This window comes from Zootermopsis nevadensis, unplaced genomic scaffold, assembly GCF_977971745.1.
Source record: "Zootermopsis nevadensis isolate Lab colony 2312 unplaced genomic scaffold, Znev_1.0 Znev_ptg000007l, whole genome shotgun sequence".
Lineage (NCBI taxonomy): Eukaryota > Metazoa > Arthropoda > Insecta > Blattodea > Termopsidae > Zootermopsis > Zootermopsis nevadensis.
The window spans coordinates 5,858,343-5,884,407 of record NW_028259139.1 but is presented as its reverse complement, the minus strand read 5'-3'; the positions used below and the strand labels follow the sequence as shown (position 1 = coordinate 5,884,407).

At 36.4% G+C, this 26,065-nt stretch overlaps 6 protein-coding genes and 1 long non-coding RNA gene across 16 annotated transcripts in view; 3 read left to right on the top strand and 4 right to left on the bottom strand.

The window, feature by feature from the left end:
- The window catches only part of LOC110829150 (uncharacterized), a 28,084-nt gene extending 26,320 nt beyond the window's left edge, over nt 1–1,764 (bottom strand). For 4 of the 7 annotated variants that reach the window (XM_087344087.1, XM_087344089.1, XM_087344090.1 and 1 more), the window contains exon 1: nt 1,598–1,763. In XM_087344087.1, the coding sequence (XP_087200213.1) occupies nt 1,598–1,672 (75 nt within the window). In that variant the 5' untranslated portion in view covers nt 1,673–1,763. Of the gene's footprint in view, nt 1–1,597 lie in introns of all 7 variants that reach the window. The other 3 variants (XM_087344091.1, XM_087344092.1, XM_087344093.1) reach the window with 2 other exon arrangements.
- Nucleotides 1,765–2,752: 988 nt separating this feature from the next.
- On the bottom strand, nt 2,753–5,083 carry LOC110829173 (chitinase domain-containing protein 1). Its single transcript, XM_022062630.2, has one exon. The coding sequence runs from the start codon at nt 4,951–4,953 to the stop codon at nt 3,736–3,738; it is 1,218 nt and encodes a 405-aa protein (XP_021918322.1). The 5' UTR covers nt 4,954–5,083; the 3' UTR covers nt 2,753–3,735.
- An 892-nt stretch (nt 5,084–5,975) lies between these two features.
- Nucleotides 5,976–10,008, top strand: LOC110829035 (ribosomal RNA processing protein 36 homolog). 3 transcript variants are annotated; one of them, XM_087344083.1, is made up of 6 exons: nt 5,976–5,993; nt 6,788–6,933; nt 8,138–8,246; nt 9,228–9,356; nt 9,642–9,759; nt 9,848–10,008. In XM_087344083.1, exons 2-6 carry the CDS (start codon nt 6,815–6,817, stop codon nt 9,985–9,987), a joined length of 615 nt encoding a protein of 204 aa, XP_087200209.1. In that variant the 5' UTR covers nt 5,976–5,993; nt 6,788–6,814; the 3' UTR covers nt 9,988–10,008. The 3 variants fall into 3 exon arrangements, with proteins under 3 accessions (XP_087200209.1, XP_021918011.1, XP_087200210.1); XM_022062319.2 differs by lacking the exon at nt 5,976–5,993 and adding an exon at nt 6,002–6,153; XM_087344084.1 differs by lacking the exons at nt 5,976–5,993; nt 6,788–6,933 and adding an exon at nt 6,015–6,153.
- A 235-nt stretch (nt 10,009–10,243) lies between these two features.
- Nucleotides 10,244–13,415, bottom strand: mRpL11 (mitochondrial ribosomal protein L11). The gene is made up of 3 exons (XM_087344086.1): nt 13,055–13,415; nt 12,492–12,681; nt 10,244–11,897 (listed from the first exon to the last, which is right to left on the bottom strand). The coding sequence occupies exons 1-3, from the start codon at nt 13,187–13,189 to the stop codon at nt 11,632–11,634; spliced, it is 591 nt and encodes a 196-aa protein (XP_087200212.1). The 5' UTR covers nt 13,190–13,415; the 3' UTR covers nt 10,244–11,631.
- LOC110829043 (uncharacterized) lies at nt 13,054–13,825 on the top strand. The gene is made up of 2 exons (XR_002542837.2): nt 13,054–13,175; nt 13,415–13,825. It is a non-coding gene; the product is annotated as an uncharacterized LOC110829043 (long non-coding RNA).
- A 776-nt stretch (nt 13,826–14,601) lies between these two features.
- On the bottom strand, nt 14,602–18,481 carry LOC110829028 (eukaryotic initiation factor 4A-III). The gene is made up of 10 exons (XM_022062304.2): nt 18,337–18,481; nt 18,002–18,204; nt 17,546–17,678; nt 17,314–17,447; nt 16,720–16,808; nt 16,327–16,465; nt 16,103–16,218; nt 15,705–15,812; nt 15,197–15,324; nt 14,602–14,981 (listed from the first exon to the last, which is right to left on the bottom strand). The coding sequence occupies exons 1-10, from the start codon at nt 18,479–18,481 to the stop codon at nt 14,965–14,967; spliced, it is 1,212 nt and encodes a 403-aa protein (XP_021917996.1). The 3' UTR covers nt 14,602–14,964.
- H (transcriptional corepressor hairless) lies at nt 18,466–24,761 on the top strand. 2 transcript variants are annotated; one of them, XM_087344081.1, is made up of 5 exons: nt 18,466–18,593; nt 18,767–19,108; nt 21,754–21,891; nt 22,877–24,160; nt 24,251–24,761. In XM_087344081.1, exons 2-5 carry the CDS (start codon nt 18,910–18,912, stop codon nt 24,283–24,285), a joined length of 1,656 nt encoding a protein of 551 aa, XP_087200207.1. In that variant the 5' UTR covers nt 18,466–18,593; nt 18,767–18,909; the 3' UTR covers nt 24,286–24,761. The 2 variants fall into 2 exon arrangements, with proteins under 2 accessions (XP_087200207.1, XP_087200208.1); XM_087344082.1 differs by having other exon boundaries at nt 18,504–18,593; nt 18,770–19,108.
- The last annotated feature ends 1,304 nt before the right edge of the window (nt 24,762–26,065 follow it).

Genomic DNA, 26,065 nt, shown 5'->3' with positions numbered 1-26,065 from the left:
AATTCTGTGGACGCAGATTCAAAAGTATTTGCTGTTACTTACATCGTATCGCGAAATTCCAGCGGGTAGTTTTCTCCCGGTGCACCGTGTGTCGAATGATAAAGAGTTTTATGTAACATACTTCGTGGAGTGACTGTAGGTTATTCGGTTATCTTATACTGCTATATCAACTGCTGAGATTGTGTAGTATCTAATTGGGTATAATGTAATTATTTTGGATGTGGGAGATGGTAGTTGCGGTCCAGGGGCCGAGCGTTATTTTTTTACCGTATTAGCCCGGATAACATTTTTTTAATTAAAGTCTTCTGTCTTACTTTCGAGGTTCGTTATTACTCTACACGGTGCAACACAACAGAACTGATTATATAAAATGCCAGCCAGTTTCTTTTTCTTTCCAGCGCTTTGCAGTAACTTGTCCTAATCGAATTCGGGATGTCCTCGAATCGAATTCAACATCATATCTGATCCAGAGGACTTATTTGTTACGTGAAGGAACCGAGCCTACTTTTCGAGACATATCGAATTAATCGAGCTGACGCTGTCATCTCGATTAACTGTAATAGACAGCCCAATCATAAAGTGAATTTGAAGAACCGAGCTGCTAAAACGAAACAGTAGTTAACAATGAACTTGGACCTGCTGTAAATTTTTGAAGTAAGCCAAGATAACACAAGGTTGGGAATCTTTGTCATTATTAGACGACAAAATTAAATTCTATTATTGTGTTATTTCCGAATTACGACTCGTAGACTCTCTCTTGCTGGTCGCTTCCTTTTAGCCCTGTCGACCAACTGCGTAGCTCAGAGGGGCGAATGGGCATTCGCCCCTCTGATTCAACTAAAGTATCACAGAACTTGTTATTAACATCACACAACTGAAACAGTGGTTCACAGCCTTTTGCTTCTCGCGGCACAATTGAGAATTTTTTCTGCACATTACAAATAGAATAGAGAACTAACATTTATATTAAGAGTACAATTTTTTAAAGAAATATTACTTAGATTGGTCTCACTCGTACTAGGTTTTTGGTTAATATTATTTTCATACTTTTAATTGTCACGGCTCACCGGTTGAGAACCACTGATTGAATATTTCTCCACGTTTGTACTTCTGAAGTGTCTGCGATGAACAATGCTTAGTAACAATGCTTATAATAAATAACACTAAGTAACAATACTGAGTAACATGACCTTTAAGCGAATTTGTAAGATAAAAAAAATTCAATTGCCGCTTTAATTGAATATTGTGTCTGAAGTTTCGTATGGCGTTAGATAATTGAAAGAGTTTTTATTAGGATACATTTTACGAAAATGTAAGCGAACAACGATGCGTGGACATATCTAACCAATCGTACAATTCGATCTTTTAAATTTCTATGGCATCGTGTTACTAAAATACCCGTTGTAGTGTAGTTTTGCAGCTGACACTGTGTAATACTTCAGAACCCTAAAGTGCACTATGTTCGATACTTGCTCTTTCGCAACGTTTAGACGAACCACGGTTGTGCAATTGCCGAGAATGCAAAGAATTTCCAAAAAAAAATTGGGAATTATTATTGTACTGTGCCGTGCCTAAGGACAATGAAAGTGGTTCTTACCGTAACGGAGTACGAAGTAACGGTAGGTCGGCTGTAAGGCCGACGAGTGGTGTAGAAGTCAGACTCGTAAACCATCTTGAAGCTTCTTGAATCTGGTAACTGAGTTGTGGGCGCTTGGCGTCGTTTGATGTCGGCGACTGGTGCAGTCGTCTCAAGAGAAGGCGCCTTAGTCGCCCCGTACCTTGCACACGTCCCATCAACGCTATTTTGAGCCTGTGAGGTCACGTGCATGCACACGTGTGCTCATTCTTGGACTGTCCACTGAGTGAGTGGGCACACGTGTCCACTGACAGGATACGCAGATTCTTTGACAGCTTTCTCTCTCTCTCCCTCTCCAAATCGCTTGCCAGTTGCAATCAAAACTGTAATAATTAGGTTCACGCAGTACAGCACGTCACGAGTCCAAGTTGATTCGGTTTAGGATCCTGAACAACCGATTTTTGGGTGTTTTTATATACAGTGTGTTTCACAACCAGTTTGCCATACATCGGGGAGGAGGGGGAAGTAACTTCGTGTGCAATTTGTTGATTCAACAATGCCTTATTTTTCCGACTGTCGTCCAATTCACACCCTCATACCCGGTTTAAGATTTATCTTAATACTATCCTCCAAAATGATTTCTTCCCGAAGACAACCATAGCTTTGCCTGTACGTTTTTTGTTCTGTTTAGGTCTTGTATGCTAGGCCCGCTCATTTCATTCCCCTTAATTTGATGATCCTGTATAATACAATCCAATATTTGGCGAAGGCCAAAAAATGCGAATCGCCTCACTAGTGTGACTTTCAACACAACCCTGTTACTGCCTTCCTCTTAGGTACAAATTTTCTCCTTTGCACCCAATCTTTGTCCTTCCTTTTCCATGAGAAGTGAACACCCATATTTAACAACAGGAAAAATTATAATTTTGTATATTTTAATCTTCACAATTTTAAATTGTAGATAGGAGAAATGGTTATAAGTTGTTTAATAAAACAGTCAGTTCTTATTCCCTCCATAAGATATCACTAAACATTGACGTCACATTTGTAGACGGTGTGATCTATTTGAGGCCAAACTAATAAAACTTGCTGTTGCCAACTTCATTTTGGCAGGTATGGAAGCAGGATTGTGCATGTATGTGTGTGTGTGGGAACAATCAAAAACTAAAAACAAGGTTTTAAAATGTCTAGCATTCAGATTTTTATTTCTTACACATTCCACTTTTGCGTAGTCATTTTACAGCCCGCAACAAACAAACAATGTAGACTAGTACCTGAAATATGACTGTGCCATTTTATTCCATTTGTGCTGTAATAATTCCCCATAGTGTGCCTCTGTCAATACAGTGTCTCTTACAAAGCTAGACGATACTTTCACAGAATAAGATATTAAACGTTAATAACTGTATAACTTTCGTTTTCAGGGACAAGCAATGTCAAATTTTTAGGCTTTCCAGCGTTTCTGTAAAGACCACAGTTGCCATCTTCAGGAGAACGTGTATTAGGGAGGGTTCTTGCTGCTAGGATAGCACTTTGGTCCCCTGTTCTACCATTCATGCCCTTCATGATTCCATTTGCCATCTACTACCTTGTCTATATAAGGCTTTCAGGACCTCCCTTCCCCCTCCAACACTCATTAATACTAAATATGACAGCTTGCAGTGTTCGCCAAAAAGGAAAACCCTCAAGATCTGACACAACTTATCCCCAGAATTTAAAGTTATACATTAACCCTTCAATGCCAGAATTCATCTTCATATTTAAATATTCAGTACTTAAGGCAAAGAGAACACAACCCATAACCATTACAAAGATCAACTGGTTAATGATGTTTAAGGAAATAATTGCTATTTACTCCCTAAATCATACACAGAATTATTGGTTGTTAAAGCAGGTGTTACATGTAGTTACCACTCAGCTTTAATGGACTAAACTATAGCCACGGAAACAGAAAAATGGTAATGAACAATTAACATAACAATACATTTTCAATGATATCCAACAATATATAAGTTGTGTAAAACGCTGACTCATTACACATCAGTGAATTCCATCCAAAACAGAGTCTGGTGCTATAGAAAATATTCTCATACAAATAAATGTGTTGCAGTCAAATTCATATGCCCCATCAGAAATCAAAGATAATGTTTTTGCTCCTGTTAAAGTAAATCATAGAAATAATCCAGACCTTGTCCCAGTTCCCAGATAGCCAATCCTGTACCAAGTTCTTCTGCTAGTTCAATGCGTTTTTGTATGGAATACAAAGTTGGATAAAACACCAAATGTCTTCCTGTCTTTAACTTGAGTTCAAAGTAATGCTCTGCAGAACTTTGGTCATACTGCAAACGCCCATGGGACTCTTTTAGCAGAGATATATACTGATTATTTACAATGGGACCACCACCTGTTGGGGTGTAATCATTCCCATAGAAATTAAGGCCAATAAGAATCTTTGATCGTTGAGCAACATCTGAATGAGGAACAAGCTTCTCCACACAATTGCGAACCCACGTTAGTGGACTGTTGGGACCAGGTCTCTGTGGACTTGAAAAGTCATATGTCATTAGAGAAAATGCATCTACATCATCTACCAACTGCTCAAAATCTTCAGTATTAAATGATTCTGAAACATTACCATGTATAGGAGGTATGACAAGTATTAGAACAATTCCAGCATTTCTAAATTTGTGGGCCATCTGTTGAATTAACTGTACTAAGGACTTCTTGTTCATTGTACTTATTGCCTGACTCCATAATTCAAGTACAAACCCATTAAAGTGGTACTTTTTAGCAGAATTCACCAGTGTTTTCATTAAGTGTTCCTGTTCATCATCATTAGATATCAAGGACATTAAGTCTTTAACATTCCAACCATCAAACAACACACGAGGAACCACACTTACATTATAACCACTACTCTTTCTCACTGCTTCAATCCAGCCAAGATCAATATCGTGTGTGCCTGTTATAGCGTATACTTTTGGTGCCTGTTGCCGTATTTGCAGCCATACAGGTGAAATATAACTGAACTTTTCTCCAAATAACTTAGCAACATCATACCCATGATTATTCCACGGTGTCACATAACCTAAAACTTTTCCGGAAAAGTGTACATTTACCTTTCCTTGGTATGTCTGATATTCCGAAATAATGTCTTCGGGCAATGGATCCTGCACAACTAGCCCCCTATCAATTACACTTTTTTGTGCAGGACCCTTTCTAGATTTTATTTCTTTTCTGGATTTTTCTCTTTTTTGGTCTCCTTGTGACAGCGTTCCTTCACCATTAACTACCATTAACAGTATAAGAAACTTGTGTATCTTCATTTCAAATGGATGATGGTAAATGGTAAACATCCATACCACACATAATACCATCAAGGTCGGTAACTAAATGTTTATGTTGGCAATTTACGCGGTGTATTTCGTCAAACATATATTGTATCCACTATCACTGACGTTAGGTGGCAGATGTGTCTTCGTGCTTGTGCAATTACTACACAACGATCTGGCGGTAGCAGTTCGTATTAATTTGTGTTAGTAGCCACTGCCAAGAGATCAGTCAGTAACAATGTTAAATGCCATCCAACTTTCACATTGCACAAAAATGATTAAATTTGCAAACATGAAGATTTACGTCTTCTGGGATATTAAACAGTGTAGTCTGGTAAAAATTTACTAGAATTTCTGAGTTATTTGAGGCACAATGCATCTCTGATCAAACTAGAAACAATAACCTCTCCATCATGAACACAAATTAAAGGCATAATGTGTTAATGATTCTTCAAACACATATTAGAAAGAACAAATGTAATGAAGTTAATTCAAATGTTACACAGCGTAACCTCTCAAAATTACACATGGTAAAGGAGTTCTGGGGAATTGAAACGTAGACTGACGTGGCGTGGAAGTGAAACTATTCCAAACTCAATTCAGAAATGGCTAATAATACTGTTAACATGTTTTGTACTCTTGAACTGGTAAAAGTATGACATGTAGATGCTCTCTTTTGAGGAACCTTATAAACGTTAAGCGGTGGTGGATTTGATCCTATGCGGGTCGGTTATTTTGGATTCGTATAAGCTTGATTGGGATAAGTTACATTGGATTAGGTTGCATTTCGGGTTAGTTTGGGTTATTTTATGTAAGGTTTGGTTAGGTTAGCTTAGATCTAGTTTAATCAAGTAAGTTGACCTTTATATTCAGCCCTTGTCATAGATCGCAGGCAATAGCTTAAATACAGGTCTTTCCAATTTTTTGTGGTGGGTTTGTGTCTGTGCTCGCAGGTCATATTTAATATATCTCGGGACTATTTTCTGGTAAATTATCTTGGTCTTAATTATGTATTTTTTCCTGTCATTTAGTGACGTTGTTTAACAATGGTATCGTTGGTACCAGCATGCCATTGAGAATACCAGGTAATTTTCTTGTCGTATGGTTTGTATTGCAGGAAGTGCATTTTTGTGTTTCATTATTTCAGTCCGGGAAGTGACGAAGGAATATTCGTGAATGTTATTAATTTACTGCAACATATTAATAATGGACTGTGATGAGGAAACAAGAGTGTCTCCTGAGCGGGTGATTTGTTTTTATTTGTTAAAAAGTCATATTTTATTTTGTGTTTTCAAGATTAAGATAGTCTTTAGTTTTAGATGCCTTCGTTTTGATTGTAAATGTTTGTTCATCTCTAGTTTCGAGATAAACATACATTCTTAGGTACTTGTATATTTCATGGGTCAGCATCTTACCACCCAACAACTCATTTTTAGCTGGTGTGACCATCATCATGGTTTACTTAAGCTCTGATTCTGTGAGTCCTTGCCAGTATGGTCCATTTCAACACTGTGCTAGCACGAAAGTGCATAATCAACATATGCAGTAATTCAGTTATTTATCAATTTATTCCGATGTTTACTTCTTAATAAAATTCTGTCAGGTTAATTTAGGTTATTTCACTTGTTGGTACTTTTCACTCCAACTAGTATAGCTTTGTTGCCAGACACATTTGTTATGATAACTGCAAACTGTGAAGATGTTTGCATGGAATGAGAAAAGTGTTGGAGTTGTGTGACAGTTTAGGAAGTTGGGTTTTCTATTTGACAGTTTTCCCAGTAATTATCATGAAGATTGTATCCTTCTTTGTGGCAGGAAACTGCAACATCAATCTGATGAGGCATGCATATTTATATGTTATTTTTTACTGTTATTCTAGAGTGCTATTCGTGAAGAATTGTCCAAAATGAGCTTTGAGGAAATGCAGAAATTGAAAGAACAGTTGGGGTCTAAAGTTTATAATGAAGCAATGTTTGGAACAAGTCATATGAAGAAAACAAATTTCAAAAGGTTGAATAAGAACAGGTAAAAAATAAAAATTATTTGCATTGATGTCTATCAAGAAGTCTTAATATAATAAACAAAACAAAAAACTATGTGTTAGGAGAAAGGATATATTTATTTGTAATCTTTTCCCAGTGTTTAAGTATACTCTTAGCAAGTACCTTCAGTTATGGTCTTAAACATTCTGACTTCTGACTGCCCAGCGATAAGAATAAATCCATTTCTTAGATGAGAGGATTGCTTTAAGTGGACAAGTGGCCATCAGGGTGGATCATCTTATGACAAACCCTCTTCCATTCTTCTCTAACATATCATAAGTATGTTTTGAAGTCCAGTGTTTCCTTACCTGTTCTGTGGCTTCCCATTACTCATATATTCACCATTTTGGTTTTTATGCCTTCAGATAATTTTATTTCCATCCCATGCCTAAACAGTCCATAACTTCAGTCTTCATGTTCTAAATTCTTCTGTAATATTTGTACTAGTAGATTTTCAGGGAACAACAGCATAATTTGGGGTAAAAATCATAGATGGGCTCTGACTTCCTCTGGTCATATTAACATTTTTGGCGTGCGAATGCTTCATTGTGTGCACAGGTAAATTTCCAAGATTCGACTGGTTATTGAATCTAGGAATCTCTCAATTGGAATCCAGTGGCTTGCTCTGAGACCACCAGTTTTGTAAAACTGCTGGCATCAAATTCCATATTGTGGAGAATAAGTTTTATTATCCTCTTTGTTTTAAAATAAGGTTGGTACTGCTATTTTGCTTTGAAATTAAACTCTAAAAGCCTTACTCATTTTTCATTATGCCATTACCACAACACAATTTGACAATATATTGTAATCTTGGGAAGTTCCAGGCTTGAATCCCAACCTGGGGGTGACTATTCTGATTGTGGACTGAGATGGGTTTTCTCATTTCTACCAGGCTGGGATAGTACTTCAAACTTTATCATACTGAAATATGGGATTTGAACCCCCAAAGTAAGGCGTTGTTGGCAGACTTCAACTCTGGGATTAGTGGTTTAGTGATATGCTAATGTGATGCACAGACATGCGTGCTGGATTGTGTGTAAGCCACAGCACATGGCAGTAGAGGTTAAAGTAGATTATGGCTACTTCTGTAACCTTGCTATATAACACTGAATAAATACAGGTTTCATTGGTATTATAAAATATATTTCTAGGAAATAAAATCATTTGTATTCTTGAATTTATTACAGACCTCGTGAAATGTCATCAAAAACTGCTGGGAACCTAGATGTTCCTTCAAAAAAGACAGCTATACGTGACCCAAGATTTGACAATTTGTGTGGTTCATTCAATGAAAAGGTATGACCATGTTTCCCATATTTTCTTAAAGTATACATATTGTCTTGGTACAGTACCAGTGTGTAGAAGGGGAACATATAGCCCATAATTTTTAATGCCCTACAATTAGTAATAATAAAATTGCGGGAGCAAGAACACTAATTCCACTTTCTATAGGATCCTGAAATTATATCCATTCTATGACTAGAACTCTCCTCAAACACAAGTGCACACAAAGATCATGTTTTTGTTGTGTTGTGAACATACTCCTATAAAATAAAGTATGTTCTCAGGTAGCAAAAGTACATATGTAAAACACATCCACATAAGAACCAAATTTTTTAAATAGATATCTTTTAAAGATCATCTTTTTTTAACTCTCTAGCTGCGATACACATCTAAAATATGTACCAGTGCCTAGAACTTGTCCATGTCAGAACTAAAACTTTGTTGTGCACAAAGATTTTTAACTCAGACTTTGGAAGTGTGTCTGAAGGATTGCAGACAGAATAGGAGTATCTGGGATTCTTATTGCTGTGACAATGTCCATGATGGTCTTCTATGTTGTAACGCTGAATGGACTTGTAGCAGAATGGTGTTGCCATAAACTTGCGCTCTGTTCTGGTGATGAAATATAAACTGTATGCTATTGTTTGTAGACCAACCTCCTTATTAGTGTCTAAGAGTTCCTTTGTTGTTCTTTGTGGTATTTGTTATTGTCCAATAGATTATATAAACAGGATATACTAAAAACTTATGTGTTTTGTTCAGTTCTAGTTTCTCCTGATTTCTTCTGCCTTCTTAATGGTGAAGATATTCTTCCTTGTTTCAAATAGAATAAATAAGTTTTTGGATTTTTGATTGATTGGTTTTTGTTTTGTTCATCAAGCCAATGAATTGGGAACTTTGACACACTCGAATAGATGCTTACGATCATAACAGAAGGACATATAAAAGTCTTGTTATTTATAAATGACAATAATTTTTGCAGTTGTTTTTCAGGCATTTTATCATTCATACGCCTTCCTAAATCATGTTAGAGCAAAGGAAAAGGAACAACTGAAGGAGGAACTGAAAACTCAAACTGATTCAAAGAGGATAGAAAACATTAAATACTTGCTTCAGCGCATGGTAATATATACACCTGTTTAAACTGGATTATTAAAAAATAAAAAATGTTTAACCAGTGTGAAATAGTAGAAAGTTTAAAATGCCTTTTAAGTATTATCACTCATCAAGAAACCTTGCATACTTTTAGTTATGGGCAAATGCAAAGTATAGAGTTTATGACTCAGTAGGACATGGCCAATTTTTCAGTTCTCATTTACCTAAGAAAGGACAGATTAATTACTCTGTACAAAAGCAAATTTCAGTTACAGTGTACCAAGCTATATGATTACATTTATAATTCTACAGGATAATCAAGAAAGAGAGGAAAGGAAGCAAAAGAAAAAGTTAGACAGAGAAAGAGAACAACAAAATGCTCGCATAGAAATGTTACAGCAGGGGAAGAAACCAGTATACCAAAGAAAGTGTAAGTATAGGAATAATGAAAATGTATCAGTTTGTATTGTGAGCAAGTTTAACAATAATTTTAAATGTCTGACGTTCTTCTGTTCTAGCCGAGAAAAGGGTTCTTGATTTGGTGGAACAGTATGAAGAATTGAAGGAAGCTGGAAAGTTGCAAAAGCACATAAGAAAACACAGAAAAAGGAATGCACAGAAAGACAGAAAAAAGTTATCAATTGTAAATCATGTGTGACAATAAAATTACCCTGTTATAGATGTGTCCTTTTTAATGCCTCCTTTATTAATTTGTAGTCAGTAGCCTTAGGCTGTGAATGGATGAATTATCACCATATGCCTCTTCTGAAAATATTTAATATAGCATTAATTTTCAAAATTTCTCATTGGACTACTTATAATGTCTGATTTCATTCAACATGCTTTTATTTCAAAGTACTAAAATGCTTCCAAAAGATAATTCATAACCATTAATAGAAATGAAACACAGAATGTACCAAGACAAATGTTAGATCACAGTGTGTGTTGCTTTATTATCACCATTCTGCTCCCTTGGATGATTGTGTGTGCACTTGTCATACATCGCACAAATGCAAGTGGGTCAGGCTCGTTATAGTCCCCGTCCATGGAAACCATGGACAGCAAATCATGGTAGGTGTGCTCAAGTTTAAAATTTGGCCTTATCCATTCATCTGCTTGCGTGGCGTCCCTGCGGTAGAACTCTCCTAGGCTAGTGATTTCCCTCTTGTGCCTCTCTTACAGTATGATAATGGTCTCTTGGAGTTTATAGTTCTCCTTACATCTTTGTAGTATACAAGAAATCCCATAAACAATTTTGGGCAACTTAGTAAATGTATTAAACCAGAAATTATCTGCTGCATTAACTAATAAAGGAGTTCGGTCCATGTCCGTGAATTTACCGAGTTCACGGAAGTAGAGGCCGTTATCATGGAGGAAGTTTTTGGACACTTGTTTTCAACACAGGTGCTTGACAGTCACTAGCCAAAATGAGTAATTTGTTGACCAGCCAGACCCCAGGTGGCAGCTGCAATGTCCATGTTACCTAATCACCACAGAGGAATTAGCTGCAAAAGAGAGTGAGACCACCACCATGGCAGGAGAAATTGTGGTGAGTTTGAGATTCTATGAAATCGATCAATATGGGTGTTTAATTTGCAAATTATAATATTAAATAACAGTGGGTTAGTTAGCAGCTGTGCCTTGCCAAGTTTCCCACCTTTCTGAACTTCTGTGTTGCTACCATTAGTATCCCAGCCTCTTTGCTTTCACACTGTTGGAAGCTGTTTTGTAGATCTGCAGTGTTGGATGACAATTGGACCACATCTTCATACAAAAGTTCTGTTACATTCTGGAGGTTTTCAAATCTCTTTATGCCCACTGTCATTTGGTTGAACAGGAGGTGACTCAACAATATGGCATTTCATTAAAAACACTATATTAGACCTACTAATGCAAAAAAAATTAACAAAATCTGTCATTACTGATGAGATATTTTACATACTGAGTAATTATAATTATCAGGATTAATTTCTGATGTGATTTGCATGCATCTCTCAAAGTGTTTATCAGTAAGATGTGTCCTAGTTTGCGATCTAACATATATAAATCTTAACAGTCGCAGACAATTACTGCCAAATAGATTACAATTGTTTCTTCTAATATCACATACTAATTTTCATCATATACATTACCAAAGTGTTAACAAATATGTACAAGGGTTGCACAAAACATACTGACAGGCCATAGGTTAAGAACCCATGATTTATGTTCATTTAGTGATTTATCTCACCAGCCACTTCTTTGCACATCATTGAAAAGTACTTAAAACTATGTTACACTGAAGAGTTATGTGAAAATACATTCAACCTGTTCTCAACATACGAGCTTCTTTCTTTTCATCTAGTTCCTTTCTCTGTTGTTCAACTATTAATTTCCTCTCTTCTAAAAACTCTCCATATTCCACAGGATCAAGATGTCTGACCACTTCAATACCACAGGAACGTGCAGTTCCAATCAACATGTCACAAATTACTTTTAAAGATGTGCATTCTAATGGTGGATCTTCTGACTTAATCTTGGCAATTTCATACACATGTTTCAAGGTAATTTTTCCTGCCACTTCTTTCCCTGAAATGTTACAATCCAGAACTATAAATAATGCAGGCTTAAATCCTTAATTAAAAATAAGTAATTTCCCCACACAGCTGCAATACATTTAAAACTTGAATGCTTTTATAAACCTGCAAGGAAAATGACCCATAGAATACTTAATGATAAAGGAGAAAATTAGGAAAACTGGCTAGTATAAAATATCATGTCTCAGCATAACTGTTACCTCATTAACTATTACATCACTAAATTCAACTGACAGTGATGTCACAATTTCAAAAACTATAGAATTAATGTCTATCATAATGTGCCTTGTTTTTACAATGAGTTTTTTTATGAATATTGCATTTTCAGTGTTACCTTAGTGTGAATGTAAACTGATGTATCAAACATCAAGATGCATAAAATGCTCAATTTATCACATACAATACTTCTCAAGCATATCCATGAGGCAAAGATATTTTGTGAATAAAAACTGCATTCTGATATTACCACATCCATTATGCTAAAGTAAAGAAATCCCATAGTATGTGCAAAAACATGCTATTGAAATAATGTGTGCTGAATTAAACTAATAACTTTAGTTATAATGGAAATCAAATGATTTCATACCAGCCTCCATTACTCCCTTCTCAATTCCTGCTGCCTGCAACAGTAGGAATGTTGACAAAGGTTTGTGTATTATTAGTTCATAACTGCGATCAGGGTTTACTATTATTCTGCATGGCAGGGGAAGCCCTTCTTTCATGTCCTTTGTTCTTTCATTGAAATCTTTGCAAAATACAGCAATGTTAATTCCTCTCTGAAATAAACATAAAACAAAATAATAAACAGTTGAGCTACAATGTCCAAAGTATGGGAACCGTTAAACAAATGCTCGATCATGAACATATCTCTAGTTTGTCCTATAATTACAGCTCATTATACAAGTGACAATCATATATACTAAAAAAAAAACAGGCACGTATCCATTATATATTGTTGGTCATATATGTAAAGTGTGATGTTGCAACTGTATTCGTCTAACAGTGTGTCTGTAGCTGAAGATTACTCAAATCCGAGAATACTTGTTCAATTATAAGAACAAACCCCAAACTAGTAAGATTCCAACCCCCATATTTAACACAAAAAGGATTGAAATTCGTCCTGAGTTAACGACATGCATATGAATTTACTTGTCCCAAAGTTGGTCCAAGAGGTGGACCAGCCGACGCCATGCCAGATGGAATTATTGCTCGTATCTTGTTGCCATGGACAACTTTCTCAGCGGACTTCTTCAGAGTTCTTAACCTGGAGGTAACTTTCGACATTCTTCCAAAACAGCAGTGCTGATGTGGATACAAATATAATAATTGAACTACTTTAACCTATACCAAAAACTACTACTATTTCCAATGTTTGAACATGTAATCAGCAATATGCATGTTCACAGAATATAGTATCAAACCATTTATAGGTTATCTGTATTTTTGCACGCTTCGTGGTCACAGATGAAAATAATGGGCTGTAGCTGTTGTGTTGTGTATTTATTGCAGTGTCGTCAGATACCTTTTCAGAAAATGTACTGCACCAGGTGAAACTTCGAAAAATGGTTGTGCTTGCATCCATTATACTTTTAGGAGGGACGTATTATACAACTTGAAGGTGACAGACTGCTGGAATGTTGCGCCGTGTAGCCTGATAGAAGGCCGTCATTTCTGAGGCTTCTTGTCACCATCAACAGGGTGATCTGGCCTGTATGTATCTTAAATCGAATTATAAAATTACTGAGTAGAATTTGAGGTATTCACAGCTAGTGTAATCTGCATTTGTATTCTTGAGTGTAGAAATTGCTTACGTGATAAATAGCATTGTACACACATGTAATGTATTTTATTTGTAAAGACTTCCTTTTTGCATATAAATTTGTGAAATAAAGGTAGAAAAGTCTACTTTCTTGGTACAAATCTGTTGAAATGTTAATGAAACTTATAAAAATTCACTTGGAGGTTTCTTGGATCAAACTTGCTGCACGCAGTGCACCCAGGTACCACAGTAAACCTAGGCACTGTCTGTGTCAATTTTTGTTACATAGGAAAACAATGAGTGCAGTCTGCTACTGTGATCTGCTTAAAGACAAACCTAAGTCTGCCATCAGATCCAAACTGCATAGATGACCGACCAGAGGGGTCATTATCCTTCACGATAATGCCCATCCACATTCCACTAGTATGGGATGTGCTTCCTCACCTTCCATACAGTCCAGATTTGATCCTGCATGATTTTCACTTGTTTGGACCATTTAAGGAGCATCTGGGAAGCTGGAGGTACAACAGAAATGAAGAGAAGACAATGGAAGTGGTGCAGTCTTGATTGTGGAGTTAGGAAAGTTATTTGCTGCTTGATTCAATAAGTTATCTGAAGGTGGACAAGATGTATTGCAAAAAAGTAGTGTACAGAAGTGTGAATATGGTTTGAGTTTCAGTATAGTGTGAAGACACAAAATTCTAATTTACCAGAGATCTTTGTCATCCTGTCTCACCAAAACTTGTGAACAAACTCATCCATTAGACCAAAAGCTATTCAAATTTCAAAATGAGTCATTTTAGGGAACACAAAGACATGGCATCATTAATGGGTTAATCAGGGTCCTTTAAATACGTAATATTTAATTTGGAAATGGTATCAGAGCTGTCCATATTCTTCAGATTTCAATGGATAATTATGCTTAATACACATAAACTGAGCAGAAGAGCCATTTAATATATTGCCTCATACTGTTTACAGTAGCAGTCTCATTATGTCAGTACTTCAGTCTTTGTATAGAAGTCACTGATGGTAAAGATTACTAGTATATGCCCATGTGTTTGTAGGAATGGCATGAACTGGGTGTTCCAATTACAAGTAATAATGAAGTCCCACATAAAGAAGAAATTTTCTAAAACACAGAATCTTGGTGGAACAGTGGATACACTATTTTAAAAAAATGTCATAGTTACAATGAAAGAGATACAAAATACAAATATTTAGTGCTGGATTTAATAGTGAATCTTCTTCACGATGAATCTCCTTTCAGCACAAAAAGTTGAAGTTTGATATGCAGCATTCAAATCAAGTCAGCAACTGTAAAAGAGAAGTTTCGTTGATAAATTCATCAAAGTACTGTGACGCTTATTCTTCCACTGGAACTTTCAAAATCAGAATGAAAAATATTCCTCAGAGAAATAATTACAAATATGATTTATAATGAACTTGGTTTTGCTGAACTACAAAACAAACTGAACAGTGAATTCCATGCAAACAACATGCAGTTCATTTATTAAAATGTCTGCAATTACCATTCATTGGCATTTCATCAATCTGTGTAGAGTAATACTGCTCGATGTCTCGAAGAATCCTGATGTCATCACTCTTTACAAAGTTAATGGCAACACCCTTCCTGCCAAAACGACCTGATCGACCAATCCTGAAACACAAGAATAAATTACTATAACCGCAAGATAATTTGCTGCAGGCCTTATGGTGAATTTATGCAAAACTGTTTTGAACTATTCTTATCATCAGCAATTTGAAGGATTTTCACAACAGCACTGTAATGATGATTTTAACAAAATATAATGTGAACATATAAAACAATACATTAAAAAACTAGAAGATAAGACATCATACCATGACGCTTAGTTTTCTTTCCTTGGAATATTAACCACATGCCTATATGTGATAATACCTCACAGTGCATGCATATGGGCCTGTGATGGATTTATAAAATTTCTCAAAATGTTGAGAATTGCTCAAGACTTCATCATTGGTATAGCAAAATTATCACATGCTCTCATAAGTGATTACCTGTGGATGTACAATTCTCGATTGTTTGGTAAATCATAGTTTATAACCAGGGAAACTTGCTGTACGTCAATTCCTCGAGCCCAAACATCAGTAGTGATAAGAACACGACTGAAAAGAGAAAATATTTATGGAGGCAATGAATGGAAATATTAAAAATAGTACATGGTTGCCTGGTGAGCAGTAAGCAGTGACTTATTTTAAGTTAGGCACAGTATTTAACATTTGCCTGCAAACCAAGAAATACCATAACAAACATTTCAGAATTTAATCCTGGGTTCTAATTAGCGTAGTGGAGACACAGGAGCATATCTAGTAAGATTTCACCATTATTCCAATATTCACATCACAATATTGTGCATCAATAATAATCCACAAAAAATGCTAATCGCAGTACCTACCTCTGCCCCGAGCGAAATTCTTTCATTATAGCATCTCGTTCCTTCTGTGGCATATCGCCATGCATTGAGCTAACTGTGAAATTGGCTTCTCTCATCTTTTCTGTCAACCAGTCAACCTGATGGAAAATCAAACAGCTACTTTATCAACATACAGAATGTGGCAACTGCAACATTTCAATTAACATATAAAGAAATTGTCGGCTCTATAGGAATTCAAAACATACCTTCCGCTTTGTGTTGCAAAATATAACTGCCTGTGTAATGGTCAGCGTATCGTACAGGTCACATAATGTGTCAAATTTCCACTCCTCTCGTTCTACTGCCACAAAAAACTGTTTTATTCCTTCCAGTGTCAATTCATCACTAGTTAACAGAAAAAAATTACATCAAATGTACTGTTATGCTGGTGCACTGCACTGCCAGCTGGGCTGGATCATAATGGTTAAGCATTAATAAATACTCTGAATAAGTAAATATTCATAATTAGGAAATGCAATAAAAGTACATATCTATGAAATAAGAACAAGTTGAATTTTACAAGGATCTCCTTAGAAAAGAATTCACTTTGCTATGGTTTTAAAAATTAATTTCATATATACACTTCAGTTATATCTTACCGTTTCACCAAGATTCGAATAGGATCTGTCATAAATTTGCTCGTCATTTCTAATATCTCATGAGGAAGGGTGGCAGAAATGAGAACAACCTAAGAACAGAAGTAGGTTACATTTTATAAAAAAACACTAAAATGTGTTCATGAAATATAACATCAACAAAGTTTCAATTTGAAAAGAATGAATATTTTATTTTCATATATCTTTCAAAAAAATGTATGTGGCTTATGAGACAAGTACCAAAAATTAATGTGACCGAGTCATGTACGTGGTGGGAATAAGTAAAGCATGTTGATGTGCACATTCCATTCCTCACAAGCTGATGTAAAGTATAATTCTCTTTCACAAGAAAATGAATGATGAAGGAGGAGGAAAGATGTCATGTTATAGTTTAAGGTTCTAATCTAGAATTCTGACTGGGGAAAATCACAACAGCTGGTGATCCAAGCAAGGAAGATTCCTAACTGGATATTTACTGAAAGCAAATCGTCCATTATTTCTGGGCTCACATACAATTAATGTGATTGGTTAGAAAGATGATTCATAAAGTAAAACATTCATCATATACACAGCATGTCTGATAAATCCCTTAATCACCTGTGTTGCTGGAGGAAGGTAACGATACACATCATATATCTGTTCCTTGAAACCCTTGTTTAGCATTTCATCAGCTTCATCCAGAACAAGCATTTTTATTGAACGAGTCCTCAACACTCTGCGTCTAATCATGTCTGGAACAGGAAGCAAGTTTAAGATCCCAATAAGTGTGAAGCTAGATCAAGACTTCAGGTAACAACAATTAAAGAAAAGGAACAATATAAATTTATACCAAAAACTCTCCCAGGTGTTCCCGAGACCACATGCTGCCCGTAATCAAGCTTCCTGATATCTTCTCCAAGGTTTGTGCCACCAATGCAAGCATGGCACTGTACATTCATGAAGTCTCCTAATGCAAGGATCACCTGCAACATAAAACTTAAATTAGTACAAATCCAATATCTATTTCAAATTAGTGATGAAATACACAGGCATCAGCATGGAGATCAATTTTATACATAACATAATCTGGAAAGATTTACAAGAAAGAATTGGGCATAATGGAAACTCTTCAAACTTACCTACCATCTTAACCTGTTAATAAATTCAAGTTTTTCTCATAATTATTATTCCTAATAATTATCCTATCCAGCAAAGCCCAACTTAGCCTTAAACAAAGTAGTAGTGTTAGTAGTAAAGTCAAAGTAGTTGTAAACAAAATAACATTTAAGTAATGTCATTGACTTGCCTTTTGGATTTGAGTCGCAAGTTCTCGCGTGGGTGACAAACACAACACCTGACTTTCACGAACTGTTGTATCCAAAGACTGCAGAATAGCTATGGAAAATGTTGCTGTTTTACCAGTTCCAGATTGAGCTTGTGCAATCACATCTCTTCCCTTCACAATAGGTTTTATTGACCTTTGTTGTATTGCAGAAGGCTTTTCAAATCCTGAAACAAAATACATGATGCTTTAAAATAATGCAAACAGGATAGTGAATCTGACCTAACCTATCATTGGGCCAAAAACTAGTACAAATACGTGCAAGGTCAATACAAGTTATTTCGCTTTGAAATACTTACCATAAGCATATATTCCCCGCAAGAGCTCCTCTCGTAAGCCCATGCTATCAAAAGTAGGAAGAACTTCCACATCTTCGCTAGTCTCAAACTCAACATTTGATAAATCTTCAGTTTGCACAACGCGTCGAACACGAATATCCTCCATCTTGCTTGCCCTGTGAATAGAGAAACGAAGAAAATGGAACAGCGATGGCCGCTGGGTGTGAATGAACTAGGGAACAGAGGAATAGTGGAATGGACCAAGAAGTGTTGACGAGGTGAGTGAAATATCTTATTTTTCGGCATTGATATTTCAAACATTCCGCGTGGTTTTAGCAGCTAGTTTGAACCCATTTCGGATCATTGATATGCTGTTTTGACAAGTCTTTCTTGTTTTCTTTTATGTGACGCTTGATATGCATATACATTAAAGTTTTCCATTCATTCTCAGCAGGTGGACAATCGAACATGGACGAGTAAACGAAGGAGCATTTCCACATACCAGACGATGGAGCAGGATTCGGTAACAGCCCGTAGCTGGGGCAGCTATAACGTGTTTTATTTAAAATTAAGAGATAGAATTGGATAGAAGAAATGCGAGTGCAAGAAAAAGCCTCTACATCATGTGCCAAAATGACCGAAGAAAGGAGCTTGAATGGAGATGTACCCAGTGGTAGCAAGAGGGGCTTTGGACATGGCAACGCCGATGGGGCCCAAAGCCCGAACTTGACAGCCACTGCAGATCCTGATAGATCCTGTTCAATTGCTGGTGGCAGACTGAAGTTTTTTAAAGGTATTCTTTTTTTCATTAAATCTAAACCAAAATAACCAAGGCAAGTAGGAGAATTTAAAAATGCTGTTCTAATGTGTAGCCACTAAAGTAAGGCTGGGTGAACTTTTTCACGAAGAAACGAATATGAAATTTAAGTTGTTTTACAAAACTGGAAAGAGGTCATAATCCAAAGTGGAAACAAGTGCTTACAAAGTAAAATTTTAAACAAGCAAAGAAGTATAACCTATCTAAATTAATGCTCATAATTATTGTGAGTATTGACCAGACCAATTTGATAGATGACACTGCTTGCATTTGTTAACAAGTTTGCAAATGTGGACATTACAGTGTGCAGAACAGCAGCCAAATGTGTGTCATTCATAGTTTTAAGTTATAATTTGTTATTCTTCATTAAAGAAAAGGTTTCTTCATGAGTTCATGTGGATCCAGATATTTATAACATTTTCCTTCTATAGGTCTTAAAATGTCTCTATTTTGAATCACTTAGCAACCAAAAACATAGTAGCATGCATCCTAAAGTTCAGCTTCTCTTTTATTTTTGTATCATTCTGCAGGTCACTTAGCTTCATTTGAAGATTATCTGGAGCTTGTTGAAGAATAAAGATGAAGGGACAAGTTAATAGTTGAATTTCATTTTCTACTTTCTTGAAATTGATGATTGAATTCTTCATGTAGTTTGTGTGTAATGTCACTGTACTTATTGGCTGTACTAGAACTAAATTATAAGCTTTATAGACCAGAAATATTTGTACATTCATCTTCATTGTTTTGGTATGAATGCAAAAGAAACTTTGTGTGGAAAGTCTATGCAGCTGTATAAAACTCAAGTGTAAGGTTGTCCTTCTGAATTATTACTTTAAAATGATTTAGATGCTCCAGAATGTCATCCCACAAGAAATGCAATGTTAGTTTTTCAGTGTTTGTCTACAGGTTGTACATACCCTATTCAACTTCTGACTGCCAGAGTGGTATAGTATATCAATATCTTCAGTATGCTCACATTTTCAAGCAATGATATTCACTGTTGGTGTTTCGAACCTCTTGCTTGTATGAAATTCAAAATGTTCCATAGCTGTGCCTATAGCTTGATTCATGTTGAGAATATTTTTACATAGTCCCTGTGGATGATCTGTGGGGTGATGTTATCATTTACAAGGTTATTTATTCATTGTCTCATGCATTATTTTAAAAGCACATAAGCTTTTATCAGGTAATCATTCTGTCATGGCATATTAGCTTATCCCATGATAGGTATCATGAGTTGTCTGCCTTTTATATGTGTCTTGCTGATGTCTGCGTGTATCAGAGCTTCTATACTGAGAAGTTCATTTCTTTGCTGCTAAATATGGCAATGGACAAGAAGAAGAATAACAGGAGGACAAGAGAGTGATTACCAAAAATTATGGTATACACAGACAGTCTAGTTAAATGTGAACTGAATGAAACCATCTTAGAGAAGAAGTTTTTGTTGTAGCATGTAAAGATTTTGGATTGTTTAATTTAAGATAGGTGCATTTTTTTAAATATAGGCTGGAAGATGGAGAATGGCAAGGTAAGATGTAATGTTTAGGGAATAAAAAGTAGAGGACTGTAATTAAATAGGAAATAAGATAGTGACAAAAACAAGTGTTAAGGAAAAACTTATTGAAAGAACAGAAAATTCAGGAATATTTTACCACTTAGTGAGGACATGCTATGGCATTGGGAAATTTGATGTTTGTTTCAACTGTCACTTTCTGAGTGTTTATTGAACTACATGTTTTGGCCACATGCAGTCATCTGCAGGTTCAGTGTGTGTACATGGTCATTACACTCATATTAAAAACCAAGAGTTGCTTTTGGTTTATTCCATAATTGATATATTTTCTACAATATAATAAATTTTAAGAAATTGAACTTCAGAAATGTTTAAAATGTTATAAAACTTCAGAGGCATGGTATGGCGGTGTTCTTATCTGTGGAGTGTCTCGTGTCAGAAATGGGGAAGTGACAAGGAAGGAGAAAATGTGCTTATTTAAAAGTTACTCTGTGCTCATTGTTATTGCATGGACCAAGGTGGATATTAGCAGACAGATAGCAGCAGGGGTGCAGTTTTTAAGGTTTATTTTCTCCCCTTTTGTTTTAAAAGGGGATAAAATAAATTAAGAAATTATAGAAAATTTAAAGATAATCCCCGTGGAAGGCAAATTAACACATGACAGTATAGACTTATTTTAAGAATGAATGAAAAGAGAGTCCCAAAGGGCATTTCGAACATGAAAGAAAAGGAAAATGTCAAAGAGGAAGGCCTAGATCAAGATGGAGGTAACAGGTTAGGAAGGATATCACGCAGAAGGAAGAACAGTTTATGAAGAAGAGCCTTGGGAAGACAAGGACTTAGAGATCAAGACACTTGCTTGTGAGGTGATGTACATGAATTATATACATATTTGAAAGAACAAGAAGAAATTCTTATACAAATACAGGTAGTTATTGAGCTGTAATTTATGCAGTATGTCATATAACCAGACATTCTGTAAAAGAAAAAATTATAATAATGTAAAGTAAATAAATATTAAAGCAGGTGGTTCATATAGTTCCTATCTTGCTTTAAAGGATTAACCACAGTTGTAGGTAATTGATGTGTTGTGTGGTTTTTCATGTAGATGGCAAGTTTATCCTTGAACTGTCCCATCGCAAAGAAGGTGATCGCACTTCGTGGGTTCCTGTTCCGAAGAAGACGTACTGGCCTCCACCTGCCGCTGCAGGAACTCCACGACAGGAGAGTTCCACCTCACTCAGTGGTATAGTACATCCTATATTGTTTGTTTAATTACAATAAAACCTGTCTGTAATGGAGCCTTGAAAGTGTTTATTACAGGCAGGTGCTTACAGTGCGCAGGTATACTTATTGATGCAGGAACTTACGACATTTTTGACTACATGTTACTCTGACCCTTTTTTTATACATTTAATATGCTGTGCGTTTTTGGTTATTTACTTTTTTGTCAGGCGCATTTTCAGTCATATGGAGTGCCTGTCCATTCATCAAAAATTGATTTACACACTTTTTCAGCCCCATATTAAGCCAAAGTTCATACAGCCTACTTGCCATTGATTCAATATGTATGTGTTCTTGTTGGTCCTTCACTGGGAACATGCCCAAAATATGAGTGCTTTGCATACATTTCCTAATGTGTTTATTTTTTCCAACAGGTCAGCACAAATCTTAGTCAATATTTGCTATCTTTGAAACATTTATTAATGTAGAATTATCTATAATTAATGCAAGTGCCTGAATATATTTATGTTTTTCACAGAATTGCAATAAGGTTTTATATTGCTTTCCAGGACGTGTTTTATTGTCAAAAAATAAGAGAACAATTGTTATTTCATCCTTATTGAATACTGCCAACCATTCTTTCATCACATGAGATGTGCTCCATATCTTTTTGTTCAATTTCCAAACAGGACGTTCCTTTATGTTAATGTTTTTTAAAAGTGTTTTGCAGCCTTCACTGTAACAAAAGATTCTTCAGTCTTCCCAGCTATAGGGCTTCAGAGAAAATTGTCATCCTTTCTTTAGATTATTTTCTACCTTTGTATCTTTTAAATTTTAAACAGAGATAGTTGCTCCAACGTCTAAACATCATGCAGTGAAGGTGTTTGGATGACACAGACTTTCTGTTTGTTGACCAGTGTATGTGCATCAGATTCTTTAATGTTCTTCCTTTAAAATTAAGTAATGATTGTGACAGTGCAGTTGATTTGAGTTACTTGTGTTTGCAGTATCAGATGATAATTCATCAGTTCAGTCATCTCCTTGGCAGCGGGATCACTGTTGGAAACAAAGTAATCCACGCCGTAACATTGGCAAGGAGATGACGTTTGTCATGCAACCGCTGCGTCACATGTTATATATCCGGAACATGCACTACTTCTCAGATACTATTCGACGGAAAAGAAGGAGCCCTTATGATCCCACTGAAGTTACTGTGTTAGATGTGAACAATACAAACAATGGGAAATTAGTGAGGGTGAGAAAAGTAGGATCAGATCCTGCCAAATTGACTGTTATAGTACAAACACTGTGGGAGAGAGTGCAGGGATTGAGCAGTAGTGAAACAGTGGCATGCAGCAGCAGTGGGGTGAGTACATCTATGCCAATGCAGAACCTTGCAAGGACAATGACTGTGGCTGCCAGTCGCATGGATCCAAGCATAATATCTCCGCGTAAAAGAATCCTTCGCGAGATGGAACGAGTCACCCTCTATGACTTGGCCAGTTCAAAACGTCAGCGAGCTCGTACCACTAGTGCCTTGCCCCACAATAATAACAACGGTAATAGCAGCATCTGCACCGTCACGTGCCAAACTCTACAGCCAGGCAGTGTCCTGCCTTCCCTGCACCAGTCAGCAAAAGGTAGTGTGAGCAGTTACAGTATCACGTCTCTGCTGGGTACAAATAGAGATGATGAAACTACTGCAGCTGGAGCAGGAATGCAAGACGGTGAACCCTCGTTCCTACGTACTCTGCTCAAGTCTCCGTCTCAACAGACCACTTCTCCCGAGCCAAGCCCCAGGCCAAAGGGAACCAATAAGACTGGAGGAAGTAGAAAAGCTTCGCCCACTCTCCATCGGCATATTAGGTCTCCATCTCATCGCGGGTCCCCCAACCTTTCTCCGTCACCAGAGTCACTTCGCTCAGGGCTACGAACTCCTGTCGTTCCGTCCGTTGGAAACCCGTCTCACGCTTCCCATCTGTCACCCTTTCTGGCGCCACCATTGCTGTATGCTTCTCCACTTACATCTCCCTACCTACCTCACCACCCCACTCCAGCCCTTGGTCATCATCCCTACTACTCTGGCTTGACCCCTGTTCCCGCACAGTATCGGAGCTCACCATCACCCATCTCTTCATACTGGGTCAATTACCCGGTCTCTAGTCTTCCACGGGGATCAGTGTTTGCTGGGCCGGTGCCCCCTTGCCATGGCTCTCCACTCAGTCCCTGCCCATGGGGGTCTATGACCCATCATTCCCTGGATGACTTCAAGAAAGATGATGGTGTTTCAGGTAAAGGAAGATATGAACTTATTCTGCTATTTTATACTTTGTAGTCTTTAAAGTGTAAGGCTTTATGTTAGATTTGATTTTTGTTTCCAGATGTTCCACTCAACTTGTCAAAACATGCTGGGTGAGACCAGAAGTAGTTCTGTGTGAAAATTGAAGTGTATATAGATGGTGCTGGGGTTGAAGGAGTGGGTTCAGTGACCTGGATCTGAATCAGTTGACTTACGAAAACCTCTCTTAGATACCGTTTCTGCTGTGTCTGTTCATGAAGACCTGGGCATCAGGAACAGGTTTGAAATGAAGACAGTAGGAATCAAATACTCGAAACTTCCTTAACATAGTTGTATGGAATCGTAATTATCTGTAAGTACAGACACTTTAAAAGTGGGGTATAGCATTTCTGCATTGTTTTTCAAAAGAGTGCAGAGGAATTAACACTAATGTGCCTTGTTAGAGGCGAATGATTGATGACTTTGGTCACTTGTAAAGTTAGATTAGATGAGGTTGTTTTTTATATATATATATGAGATTTATGAGTATATGTTTTTTCTCCCTTTGTTTCTTTCCTTTATTCTTTCTTTTTTGTTGCCCCCCCCCCCCCCCCCCCCAATAAGAATTTCACTTTGTGGTAAGAACCATTGAAAATGGTCATTGCCATTTAATTTGGATTTTGTTATATTATATAGAATCTAGCGCAGTTTTAGAGGATGTCTATTTGCAATATTGAGGAATCCATGCGAATTGAAGCCTGTATTTGTGATACCTTTCCAGTATTCACATATGTCAGTAGTATAAGTATGTATTTCTAATCTTTGAGTTTCATTCATTTTTGAAGAAGGAAAATTAATTTGGCTTAGTGGGTGAATGCTACTAGAATTTTATTTCAGGTTGGATCTGTCTGAAATTTGAATAAAGAAAATTTGTTATAATTTTTAATAATGTTCTCATTTAAAAATATTCTGTAATTTGACAAGCCATTTAAAGGTGTGAATTGGCCTATGTTTCCTGTAATAGCTGAAATGTTTTGCAGTTTGGTGCTTTGCTCATTTGAGTGATGTCATGGTGCTTTTATTTTCTGTATTAAAATGATCCATCACACATTTTATTAAGTTCAGTAACTAAATAACATACAGGATTATATACAAGTTTTGGTTCAGTCAATTAAATTTGTAACTTTTATAATGTTATGATTTCGTGCAATACAGTGGAACTTCATTAGAAAGCTCCTCTATGTGACAGTATCACTTTTTAAAAAAAGTCATTGATCTTTATCTTGAGTCTATTGGTTCATTTATACTTAGTCCATTTAAACTTGCATAATAAATTCATATTTAATGAAAACAGGTTTTAAAATTACTATCAAGTATATTTAAGCTGCATCAGTTCCTATGTTACCAGAACGTTTTCTGCTAGTGCTGCAAAATATTTAAAAATGTAGATCCTAATACCATGGATGTTTGTGGATGTTATTGAACAGTAGGAGCTCTTACTAACCACAGGACAGCTAACAAATGTGAGTATAGAACTTGACAGTTTTGGGAGATAGCTAGGTCGCACTGGTACTGTAATAGACACGACAGCTTAGTGTTGAACCCTAAAGAGTGTGTGCGTGAACTAAGGAGGTACCCATCATGCCATTGCTTTGCATCCATGTCTTCATACTACGTGGCTACATTAACTTTTAGTCGGTACTGGGAAATGTCAAGGGCTGCTGATGTCTCAGCTTGGCTGTGTGGCAGAGAGAGGGAAATAAATTCTTATCAGTGGCAAGTACACTCACTGATTTATATGTGATTATGGTCCTGTGACTGAAAATCCTATACTTTTATAATGCATTGTGAAAGCAGAAATGTAATTTCCTCATAACAAAAATAAATGCATTTATTTTGTACCTTGAAGCCCCTAAAC

Bases quoted from the DNA above. Each gene is read 5' to 3' on its own strand.
- LOC110829173 (XM_022062630.2), bottom strand. From the start codon at position 4,953: ATGGTATTATGTGTGGTATGGATGTTTACCATTTACCATCATCCATTT.
- LOC110829035 (XM_022062319.2), top strand. From the start codon at position 6,085: ATGTTATTAATTTACTGCAACATATTAATAATGGACTGTGATGAGGAA. The intron at 8,247-9,227 runs GTATGACCATGT...GTTGTTTTTCAG, and splicing joins GTGGTTCATTCAATGAAAAG to GCATTTTATCATTCATACGC. The intron at 9,760-9,847 runs GTAAGTATAGGA...CTTCTGTTCTAG, and splicing joins ACCAGTATACCAAAGAAAGT to CCGAGAAAAGGGTTCTTGAT.
- mRpL11 (XM_087344086.1), bottom strand. From the start codon at position 13,189: ATGTCGAAAGTTACCTCCAGGTTAAGAACTCTGAAGAAGTCCGCTGAG. The intron at 12,682-13,054 runs GTAAATTCATAT...TGTTTATTTCAG, and splicing joins TTGGACCAACTTTGGGACAA to AGAGGAATTAACATTGCTGT. The intron at 11,898-12,491 runs GTATGAAATCAT...GTAACATTTCAG, and splicing joins GAAGGGAGTAATGGAGGCTG to GGAAAGAAGTGGCAGGAAAA.
- LOC110829028 (XM_022062304.2), bottom strand. From the start codon at position 18,481: ATGGAGGATATTCGTGTTCGACGCGTTGTGCAAACTGAAGATTTATCA. The intron at 17,679-18,001 runs GCAAGTCAATGA...TTTATGTTGCAG, and splicing joins TTGCGACTCAAATCCAAAAG to GTGATCCTTGCATTAGGAGA. The intron at 17,448-17,545 runs GTATAAATTTAT...TTCCTGTTCCAG, and splicing joins AACACCTGGGAGAGTTTTTG to ACATGATTAGACGCAGAGTG.
- H (XM_087344081.1), top strand. From the start codon at position 18,910: ATGCGAGTGCAAGAAAAAGCCTCTACATCATGTGCCAAAATGACCGAA. The intron at 19,109-21,753 runs GTATTCTTTTTT...TTTTTCATGTAG, and splicing joins CAGACTGAAGTTTTTTAAAG to ATGGCAAGTTTATCCTTGAA. The intron at 21,892-22,876 runs GTATAGTACATC...TTGTGTTTGCAG, and splicing joins GAGTTCCACCTCACTCAGTG to TATCAGATGATAATTCATCA.